This window comes from Megalobrama amblycephala, linkage group LG2 (genome assembly GCF_018812025.1).
Source record: "Megalobrama amblycephala isolate DHTTF-2021 linkage group LG2, ASM1881202v1, whole genome shotgun sequence".
In the NCBI taxonomy this organism is placed as follows: domain Eukaryota; kingdom Metazoa; phylum Chordata; class Actinopteri; order Cypriniformes; family Xenocyprididae; genus Megalobrama; species Megalobrama amblycephala.
Genome location: NC_063045.1, coordinates 31,263,308 through 31,275,551, shown reverse-complemented (window position 1 = coordinate 31,275,551; position 12,244 = coordinate 31,263,308). Strand labels below are relative to the sequence as shown.

Here is a 12,244-nt window from a genome sequence, read left to right as displayed (position 1 = left end):
TTGACTATTTAAAATGTGATTCAGGATTCTTCAAAGAAAATTCATGGACAGCATTTCTGAAGGATCATGTGACTGAAGGCTGCAGTAATGATGCTGAAAATCAGCTTTGATCACAGGAATAAATTACAGTTTACTATACATTCACATAGAAAAGTTATTTTAGTTTGTAATAATATTTCATAATTTTACTGTTTTCACTGTATTTTTGATAAAATAAAGGCAGCCTTGGTGAACAATAACAGACTTCTATAAAAAAATTAGGACCCGGTTTCACAGACATTTAAGTAGCTTTTTTTTTTTTTTTTTAACGTGCCTTAGAAGGGGAAAAAATAAAGAAGAAAAAAACATTAGAGACAAAACAATGGCAGTGACATATTTTAAGATATGTCAGTGCAAGTTGCTTTCAGTTAAAATAGCTCAAACAGGCTTTTTAGTCTGGGACTATGCTTAAGCCTTATCTGTGAAACAGAGGGTAGAAAATCTTAATTATTCCAAACTTTTGACAAGGTAGTGTGTTAACTTGTGGTTGTCTTGTATGGATCAGGATTTCAGTATAAAATCGCCCTATAGAAAACAAAAACCACAATATGCTTTTGTTTTGGGTTTAATAACACTTAACACATGTATTTTTCTGTTAGAACAACAACGAAAACAATGCAGAAATAATGAAGAAACCCACATGATGGCGCTAAACTTCAAGTGGCACTCCATTTTGAACGATTTCAAATACACGTTTTCCAGATGCTTTCTTATCAGTGTGTGACTTAAAATAAATCTTAAAATGAACTATGCATAGTTTTGTTATGATGTTTGAAGCAGGCAGTACAAGAAGAACTGTTTTCCTGTTTTAGATCTCTTACAGTTTTGTAAACCTAAATTTACAACTGATAGCCTATAGCTCTGCAAAGACTTCCACAGAGAAGTGTTTCCTCTCCTTCTTTTGAATGAATCAAAGAACAGGGTCACTGTTGCATGCACAACATCACACTGCCATTTGCATGATAACAATCTGCAGTTTCTTGGGCCAGTGTAACACAAGACCTATTTGGATGCGAACAAAATGCCTTTCATAAAGGACTGGTCCAAAGTAACAGAGAGACTGTCTGAAACAAAGAATAAACGAGGTCAGAAAACTGTCATTTTGACTGTGGGCTGATCAAGTAGGCCTATTGAGCAGGACATTAATATTTTAATCATTTTTTTACTGCATTTTTTTCTGCTAATCAGTACAGAGGGTTAAAAGTAGGCTATAGAAAGTACATTTGCTAGAATCTTACTTAAGTCAAACATTAAATGCAAATGTAAACAGCCCCATCCACTGTATATTAAACTGTATATAAAAAAAAACAGAAGCATGAATAAAATGTGGTCTAAAAAACTACTATGCTCAAAAAATGCTATTTTTATTTTTTTTTTTACTTTGCATGCTGTGTATGAGATGTTACAAATGTGACTTCACACACTTAGCAGTCTACATTAACTAACAAAAGGCATGTGTTTAAGGTTGGCTCTATGTCATGCTCTGCCTCTGTATTGAGCGCACAACATTTCACAATACTGAATGAAGTACAGTCAGCGGGTAAACAAACATCCGCATCCGAGCACTCGCTCTCGCTCTTATGGGCGTGGCACTACTAAACTATGCGCCACGCCCTGTTACTATGGTAGATCCTATGACAGACAGTAAGCTTGATAATCAGGGCCGAGCGCGTGGCCCCAACGACACGCCCACCAACGACGGCGGTTGTACAACAACAGTCACGTGACACACTGAACGTTGCATAAATTAGAATGACAGTGGTCTGCGGCGTTTTATAACATCCATTAAACAACCCAACCTGAACTAGTTTAACAATGTTAACGGTTAGACAGCTTTAACCAAGACTGTGCGTGTTCGGTTTATTTGTCAGAGATGTTGTCATGGATCGCGGCTCTGCTGACAGGAATCCTCTCCGCGCATCTCGCTCAGCGCTTGTGTTTTCCATACTTCTGGAAAGACGCCCTGTATTTAATGAAAGTCATACGATACGGAGCGCGTCTGGAAATCTACAAAAGAACCTCAAAGATCGTGACGGTCATAGACAGGTTTGTTCAACAAGCTCAGAGGATTCCTGAGAAACCCTTTGTGATTTATGAAGGAGTGACGTACACCTATGGAGAGCTCGAGGAGCGAAGCAACAGAGTCGCGCGCGTGTTTCAAGACGCGGTAAATAAAGGAGACACGGTCGCGCTCCTCATGAGCAACGAGCCCGATTTCATCGCGGTCTGGTTCGGGTTCTGTAAACTGGGTTGTGCCGTGGCGTTTCTCAACACGAACATCAAACCCAGATCGCTGCTGCACTGTTTTAACTGCTGTGGGGCCAAACTACTGGTAGTCGGAGCAGGTAACGTTAAACTGATTTGACAGGGAGAACGTTTACAACCTCACAAAAATGTTCTAAAATGTGTTAATTCTGTAAACGAACGAAATAGCTCAGTTAATCTCAGTTAAAACAGACGAAATACCATCTTATTACAAGACATAAAACGGGTTGTTTTTACTTCTTTGTTTTTATCTTATGTATAACGTTAAATGTAAATTGGTGAATAAAGACAAGCGGATTAAAAAAAAAAACTTAAAACATACTCACAAACTATTAAGCGAATTGCGAAAAGAATGAATGTCACCCACCCCATGACTGACAGATTGACAACCCCAGGTTGACCTTTGACCCTTTAATCTTTGTCTTATTACACTGACAGGCACATGGAATTGGGTGTTAATTATGTTTTATAATACTATTTAAAGGTATATATAATACAATATATAAAGTGAAACAATAAAGGTAAAACATTGTCTATAAATAGGTATGTGTTTAAATCATTTATAATAGTAGCTGCATCTCATTTTGAAGACCGTGTCCTCTGGAGGTCGCATTTTAAGGCTGTGTACGTCATCGAGGCGGTCTCCTTTAAGAAAAGAAACCATTATATTGCAAAGAAAGAAATTAAAGTATTTTACACCTAATGAGGAATAACAGTCAATTTTATTATGGTTACTTTTCTTAAAAAAGACATCCTTGTGATGACGTATGCAGCCTTCAAATGCGATCTCCAGAGGATGCAGCCTCCGAAATGAGACGCAACTGGTATCATATCATTTATAATACTGATTACGATTGTTCTTGTAGATCTTCTAGATACTTTAGAGGACATTCTTCCTAGTCTCCTGGAGGACAGTATCACAGTTTGGTGTATGAATCGAGCGAGTTCTCATCCTGACGTCCACAGCCTGCTGGATAAGATAGAGAAAGCTTCACATGAGCCGATCCCAGCTGAGCGTCGCTCTGTCGCCTGTCTCAAAACCCCTACGCTCTACATCTTCACTTCAGGCACAACTGGTATGTGATAAGTTTCTGTTCATCTCAGTGGATTCCAGTGTGTCAGGACATTTCCTTCCTACAACCCTGTTTTTCAGGAGAACCCAAAGACCCTGATGAACAGGTTCAGTATTTGACTACTGGTGAAGGGTTGAGGGTGGCCCCGGGGTTATAACAATCTAAGGCCAAGCCTCTCCAGTTATATAGTGTTTTTTAAAAAAATATTATTAAAATGGTACCTCAAACAGCTTTAAAAGAGTTTTCCTTTGTGTTTGTAAAGCTTATACATTTTGTCAGACAAATGCAGTCCTGCTTGAACAAAAAAATTATGTATTTTTGTACTGTGTATTCTCTCAAATCTCTAATAATTAATAGCTTGCTTGATATTACAATTCTGGCCAGAACTGATAAGCTGTTAAATATTTTCATGTTATGGCCAATAAATAGCCAATAGCAGAATCCTATACTGTTATGTCTAAATAAATCAAAAATAAATCAAATGAAAATCAGTCATTTTAATTGCTAAGCGAATTTAGCCATAACAACATTATACATGTACAAAATGAAAAATTTGTATTTATTTTGAGATTTGTGAGAGATTAACAGTGTTTTTGTTATACTTATTATTGTTGTTATTAAATTATTAATAGTGTTTTTAAAGATTGACTTTAAATGAGCATTAGATGACAACAAAAACAATGTAAATGTAAATATAGTGCAACTGAGCATACACAATTAAATATCCAATATCCCTAATTACTAGAGATACACCAATTGCAATTTTCTTGGTCAATTCCGATTTCCGATTGCAATTTTCTTGGCCAATTCCGATTTTTTTTTGTAAGTGTGACCTGCCGATACTGATATTTGCTGATTCCGATTTTCTTTCAAACAACTACAATTTACAGCATTTACAAAAATAAAATCTACTTTTCTGCAATGCAAAATTTTATTCATAAAAAACAAGTAAAAAGATAGTAATAAAATTAGAAAAAAAATAGTAAAAAAATAATTAATTTATTAATTTGTTTACAAATATAGGGCCTTTTGATTTTTTCCTGGTCCGTGTATCTTTTGGTCATTCGTTTTTTGATTTAATAATGAAATCGGAAAATGAAAAACGGCACCTTTTTCGTTTTTCATTTTTTTCTAACAAAACGAAAAACAAGAATTCGGCTTGATTTTTCGTTTTTCGTTCAGGGGTAGAAAATGAATAAACAACTTGAATATTTGTTCCCAACATGTGGGCGGGAATGAAACGCCCCTTTCCGCTGATTGGTCAACCAAACATTAAACTGTGCCATCATCAGTTCTTCCGCTGTTCAGTTCAGCAGAATAATAGTCCTTCGCTGCGATGGATTTAACACGTTTATTGCAACTATAATCACTTTTAAATTTACATTTAATCTTAATCTCTTGATCTCTATCTCTCAAACAGCCAGACTAACGAATGACTTGAGACACAAATCGAGGCAGAGCCTATAGACAAGGCTTTCTTCTGTGTGTCCATAAAAACGCGTGTTTAGCTCAGAAATATTATCTCAGATATAATAATTTACTTCGCACCTGCACTTACAACTACCTAATAGCCAATACCTTTGACACACTGTCTGTTTTATTATTGCTGACCACCATCGTAGTTAATGTTCACAGCACATCTATTATAGTTCTATTATGATTTTTATTCAGTCAACAGATGGATATCATAATGCCATTATCTAATGTTTCAGTGATTGACTTTAGTGAAATATGAATTTGACATAACAATTTTACGGTGAACTTGTTTGAGTTATATGAATAAAACCCTGAAATAAGACTTTGTACAATAAACCGGAGATGAAAGGTTTTCATATTTAATGCCATCTACCAGTGTCAGAAATTAACTTAAATGGGACAAATGATTTTCAGGGATATTTTTTTTTTACCTTTATATATAATTTCTTTCCTAATCTTATTAAATATTTATGCTATCTATAATGTTAAATTCTTAAATGTAGTCAAATAAATTAGAATAATATGACACTAGGCTGTTACCAATTAAATCAGTATCAGTCAACTGCATGATGCTTTCAGATGTAGCTACTTACAGTAAATACATTTACACATTAATTACAACTGTATAATATAATGAGATTAATATTTTAAACAACATTTTTATTCAGAAATATGAAATGACAAGATCAAATAATACTTGGATTATGAAAGTAATATCGCCACTAGGTGGCGGTAAGTCATTGTGTTAAAGAAGGAGTCATTTATTCATTTGTCGATTCGTTCAAAGCGCTGGTTCATTCAGTAATAAAATCAAGTGGCTGTCTATATTAATTGGTCACTTAATCATCGTCTATTAATGGGTTGTTCAAAGACTCTTATTCATTCAGGAACGAAACAACTCTGTGTGCCTACTGTGAGTCAGTCGCACAACGGTTCTGTGACTTTATTTGCTTTGGAGGTTTAGTTGGCAGAGAAAATAACCGTTCTGTATGCCATCCGTTCGCCGGCCAATACTTAATATTAATTAAATAATCTCAGCGTATTGCCTGTTTGTTTTTGTTTTTTTTTTTTTTTTTTGAAAAATTGTTAAAAACCACAGTAGAGCTCTATATACTATTTTTGGCGGCTGTTACAGAAACATTTTTACAAAAAAATTCTGATTAAACCTTGAGATTTTAAGCATTAGATAGCTTAGATAGATATTTGCACCACTACAATGACAATAATTCTTAATTTCTGATAGAAATGCAAAATCAATCGGTAGTTAGGCTATTAATAGAATAACGAGACACAAACCTTTACATTCAATCGCGTTTGGTCCCATTTATTTTTGATCACAGTGCATACTGCATACACATACAAACTTTAAGTCCAAAAGTGCGCACATTTGTAGAAATGAACATTTACCTCAGATTTTATTAGCCTAGATAGAATAAGCCGGGCCGTACGCAGGGTTTCATATTTGCCGAGGTCAGAAAATGTAGTTTCCTAGGGGGGTACTGGAGCATGCTCCCCCGAAAATTTAGATTTCCCTGGTGTACATGCATTTTTAAGACGTTTTAAGGCCAACAAATTGGATAACAATTTAAAACCATGTCAACAAATAAATGCATGCACAGTTTTGAGGCAGCTTTAATCACATGTTTGGTAATTTCATGACTTAACTTACAACAGAACAACGACGGTCATTGCTCATAGTTTCTTTTGCGCTTTATTTAAGCTATAATAAAGTAATTAAATGCTGCGCGCGCCGGCGCATTTGCTCATGCAATTCTTGAGTGCGCGCCGCTATCTCTGTGCTGTCGCGTGAGTCGCGCAGCGTTGCCACACAGATTTTGATAGGTGGTCAGCAATAATAAAACAGACAGTGTGTCAAAGGTATTGGCTATTAGGTAGTTGTGAGTGCAGGTGCGAACTAAATTATTATTTCTGAGGTATAATGATTATAATAGCCTATTTCTGAGCTAAACCAGCGTTTTTATGGATACACAGAAGAAAGCCTTGTCTATAGGCTCTGCCTCGATTTGTGTCTCAAATCATTCGTTAGTCTGGCTGTTTGAGAGATAGAGATCAAGAGATTAAGATTAAATGTAAATTTAAAAGTGATTATAGTTGCAATAGAATCGCGTTAAATCCATCGCAGCGAAGGACTATTATTCTGCTGCTCTGAACAGCGGAAGAACTGATGACGGCACAGTTTAATGTTTGGTTGACCAATCAGCGGAAAGGGGCGTTTCATTCCCGCCCACATGTTGAGATCAAATATTCAAGTTGTTTATTCATTTTCTACCCCTGAACGAAAAACAAAAAATCAAGCCGAATTCTTGTTTTTCATTTTGTTTGAAAAAAAATGAAAAACGAAAAAGGTGCCGTTTTTCATTTTCCGATTTCATTATTAAATCAAAAAACGAATGACCAAAAGATACACGGACCATTTTTAATCGAATGAAATTTAAATAAACGCTTTTTTTTTTTTTGGCAAACAAGGTGCTGCACAACCGAGGTTTACTGTTAAAATTAAAAAATGGAAGAAAAATTGTATGATTATTCCTTTAAAAATTAGGGGTGCAACGGTTCACATTACTCACGGTTTGGTTTGTATCACGGTTTTAGGCTCAACGTTTCGGTACGGTTTGGTATGTGCTATGTTCAGGTAAAAAATTACTACTGTCAAATAAAAATAAAGAAAATAAGAACGAGTAAACAAACAGCACAAATAAACAGTATAGCAAAGATATTAATAAATAAAGCTTTTCAGGTTTTTCATGTATCCAGTTTTCAGGTACAGAAATTGAATAAAGTAGCTAATAAAATATAAAACAACATTGCATGTAATCTTCACTGTTTAAATTAAATAAAGATCAATCATTATTAATTATTAAGTTACAATTCAGTCATAAGCAATGAGTTATTTCCTTGTCTTTTGTTGTTTGATTAACATTAAAAACACATTCAGACAGCAGGAATGCAAGGGCCGCTGTCTCTTTGAGACACAATACACGGATCAGTACATTGATACTAAACACATGCGTTCTTTCTCAAGTGTATTCACTTAAGACATAACCGACTATGCTTGTTAGGATACTCGCCAAGACGGGCATGTTGACATAAATTTGTGTGAATTTGTCTGTTTAAGCACAAGACTTGAAAGAGACCTCAATATTTGGATGAGCGCACAAATCTTCTCACAGCGCGTGCATAAGTTCTCTTTCGCGGCTTGCACTCTAATGTTTAAATTGGCAAGGCTTAAATTAGTATAGTTTAAACGCAGATTCCTGTTCCTGTTCAAGTCTCACCTGCACTTGAGCGCTATCAACACCCGGGTGATGATGGCGTAAATGACTGCTCATATAGAGCATATGGCACTTTGGGGAAGCCAGAATGCGTATCCATTGATGGAAACATACATTAGCCTTACTCTATTTTTTTTATTTTCTATGAACCATATTATAGATGCGTATACGTCGTCAGATATGAGATGAACCGCGGTGGAAGTGCGTGCCAAACTGAGTGTGCAGAACGGTACTGTTCGATTTTTTTATTTTTATTTTTTTTTTACTGAGAACCGTTTCACCCCTATTAAAAATAAAGTTTAATAATTATTATTGTATTATTATTATTATTATTAATAGTATTACATTGTGACAAATATTCTATACTGTACAATAGTAATACAATAGTATTAGGCCTATACAATTGTATAGCCTAATACATTTCTGTCACAAGTTATCAAACTTTTATTTTGATGGGTTGCTGTGTGTTTCTGCGTGTATGTGATATGACAACAGTTTTTTTCAAATTAAATGATAAAGTGCTCATGAAGTGACTCTCTGAGCAGCTCTGGAGATTAAGTTGTTCATGTTATCATATAGTAACATTGAGAGCATCACGTGTTTCAGTGTGTGTAATAAACGTATTTGCGTGTCTGCACCATTCATTCACACAGAGACATGCAGAACATGTAGGATTCATAATTAAATAGTCTTCTTGCAGTTTAATATTCACAGACACTAGTTTATATCGCAATGTGATTTAAGTGCACTGACCTACATTAAATGTGACATTCTGCATTATACAGTAAATTTCGCTTTTATGACTGGATTCCGTCCGTGTTTTCTGCATTACGCAAATCATAGAGCCGAAAGAGTTGAGACTGATTTTCTTGCTGAGCTGCTTGTGTGCGCTACGCTTATATAGATCACTTCGCCGTCAGAGAGAAGAGAGCGAGAATGTGCAGCTGATGTTATGGCATGTGCCGCTAGCAAGAAAACGGATCGGCTTGGAATTGAATGTGAGATCCGGTCCGATCATGCGAAAAAACGTCAGATTTCGATCCCTGGCCGGTCGATCGGTGCATCTCTACTAAAAACATTTTTTTTCCCTAGTGACTGTGAAATTTATGGCTTTAGTCCTATAAATCTGAGTTCTGTGTTTGATTTTTTTTTTTTTTTTTTGACCAAAAAAAAAGTCGTGTTGACTCGTTTGGAGATATCTGTGGGTCTTCATGGCACAGTACTACAGTGGTTCTGATCCTATTTGACTAACAGGTGGTTCACTGTTCATTGGTCATGATGACTCATCTAGTATATCTCTTAAGCTCAGGACACACCAAGCCGACGATCGGCCTTCAGGCAGCGTCGTCACGCTTTTAAGCATCGGCCGACTAAGTTTTGGCTCTAGTTGGCTCTAGTCGGACGCCGTCGGTATTTTTGGGCCGATTCAGCATGTAGAATCGGCGTCGGGCAAGAGAGAGAACTCTGATTGGCTGTTCAGTTTAGTAAATGAGTCTTAGCGCAAGAATAATATTTCAATCATGACAACTCTCGGAGTGAATAGATTCAACCAGCATTTTATTAGCATGGAGCATGGAATGTACATAGGCTTGATTTTGGCGGACGAGATCTGCTACGCTGCTGCTGCTACTGCTGCTGCTGCTGCTGCTGAGCAAATACATAATTGTTCAGCATAGTCAAAATAACAACAAAGGAAAGGCTGCTGCAGAATGATAGAATCCCCCGTAGCAGATCTCTACAGGTGGCGTTGGGGAGGAGGTGGGATTATAGGAGTTCTCATATTGTGCGCCGTGCTGATCGCAGCTAGGATACGGTATAAATAAAGCCGCGTAAATGAGGAAGTACCTCCGATTGGTTGGTGTCGTAGTACTGAAAGAACCAATCAGCGATTGATAGAGTTTCATGACTGAACTTTAAATCAAAACAGTGAGCAAACAAGTCAAGGCGGTACAGACATAAGGCTGTTCTAATGTTACATCATGTACCTGAGTGTTTCTGGGCGAATGTTTAACGTTATCATGAGCCGAGCATATAGAACGTGATCAGCACGAATGATATTCAAAACGGTAAGCACGTGCCGCTTTGTTTACGGTATGTGTATCTGCAGCCTGCAGTGCCGGTCTCCCTTTCTGAATTACATATTACAAATAGACAGCAGTCTCCTTACACACAGGCGCAGAATGCGTGTGCTAGCTGACAGTCAGCTGTAGTTCAGTTTTTTTGTCCCGACGCCCCTACACCAAACCGATGCCAAAGAACTAGCGCTGATAAAAGCCTACTGTGTTGGGACACACCAAACAGGGACACACCAAACCGACGGCAAAAAACTAGCATTAATGAAAGCCAACTGTGTTATCGCCTTGCATCACCTGCGTTGGGGCAAAAAAACTGCACGTGAACACACAGAGAGAACTACAGCCGACTCTCAGCCAGCACGCGCATTCTGCGCCTGCGTGTAAGGAGACCGGTGTCTATTTTATCATATATATTCGTCAATATTCGTAATTCAGAAAAGGGAGACCGGCACTTCGACTCGTTCACTAAACTGAACATCCAATCAGAGTGTCCGGGGCTTTAATTGTGGAGTCCCGCAGGGATCAATCCTTGGGCCGGTGTTGTTTTCCCTGTGTATGCTCCATTTGGCTTCCATTTTTAATAAGTACAGAGTGTCTTTTTACCAATACAATGATGATACTCAGATCTATCTTCCCATAAAGCATAACAATAAAAATGCTGATTAAAAGCTTTGGCTTTCAAGTAATGTTTTAAACCTAAATGAAAATAAAACTGAAATAATTATATTCAGGCCTAAGGAAAACTGTGTTGTTGACCTTGGTTGTCTTGCCCCAAATGAAACACACTGCACTGGAAACCTGGGTGTTCTGTTTGATTACAACCTAAAATTTGATAAACAGATCAGTACTGTTGTAAAGTCGTGCTTCTATCACCTTCGCCTTCTCTACAAAGTAAAACACTTTTTATCCCAGAGTAACTTTCAAACTGTGATTCACGCTTTTATAACATTTCGTTTAGATTATTGCGACTCTCTTTTCTATGATGCTCTCAGTCTTCCGTCTCCCAATTACAGCTGGTCCAAAATGCAGCTGCCAGACTCCTTATGGGGACTCGCAAGTATGAGCCTTTTACTAATATTTTGCTGCCCTGTTTGTTGTTTGGATGACAAAAAGTAAAATAAATAACATTTTTGAGCCTGCTCTGCCTCAATCAATTCAAAGGAGATGGGCCTTACTGTTCACAGAAGACAAATAGAAACAAACAAATAAAAGCTTATAAGAAAAATAAAAGTCTTGACACACCCCTCAAATAATTCTAGGTTAAAACTCCTTTTGCTTTTAATACAGCAGCCAGTATTTTTGAATAAGAGTCAACTCTTAGATGCTAAGAAAATAAACTGAATTTAATTCAGGGTTAATCGGCATTAACTAAATGATGACCTGATGATTATAATTACTTTTCAGTGAGTTTGAATGTGATTGGCTATTTCCAAACAGGAAGATATACCACCCTTACTCAGCTTTAATGAGACCTAATGTAAAATTTCATCTGTTCTTCTCAAAGCGTTTATGCACTCGTAAGAAAAATGGTTCTAAACAGTACCAGATTGGGGTTCTTCAGCTTGTAACAATAGCAGAACCCTGTACAGAGACTAATGGTGCGTTCACACCGGATGCGAATGAAGCGGTAAGCGCGAGTGATTTACATGTTAAGTCAATGCAAAGACGCGAATTGACATCCTGCGGCACGATTCGCGCGAATGAAGCGGCGCGAATTGAGCGATTCGGGCGTTTGACGCGCTTAACGCGTGATTCGCGAAGCTGAACTTTGGCGAATTTCCGCGCCGCGTTAACCAATCAGGAGCTTGCTCTAGTAGTGACGTGACGTAGCGAGCTGAGGCAGAAATTCGAAACAACAATGGAGGACAAAATCATCGTCGCTGTAGATCTTCATACATTTATAGAAACAGAAATAAAAAGGATCGTGTTTGAAAGAAAGTGAGTGAGGAGGTCGGACAATCTGATAAGTTGTAAAAAAATGGTCTTTACTCAATTTGAGCTATATATATATACATATTAAGCA

General features: G+C 37.1%; 1 protein-coding gene across 1 annotated transcript in view; it reads left to right on the top strand.

The window, feature by feature from the left end:
* The first annotated feature begins 1,759 nt into the window (after window positions 1-1,759).
* The window catches only part of slc27a6 (solute carrier family 27 member 6), a 42,167-nt gene continuing 31,682 nt past the window's right edge, over window positions 1,760-12,244 (top strand). The window contains exons 1-2 of the mRNA XM_048170278.1: window positions 1,760-2,384; window positions 3,171-3,380. Coding sequence (XP_048026235.1) covers window positions 1,913-2,384; window positions 3,171-3,380 — 682 coding nt within the window. The 5' untranslated portion in view covers window positions 1,760-1,912. The remainder of the gene's footprint in view (window positions 2,385-3,170; window positions 3,381-12,244) is intronic.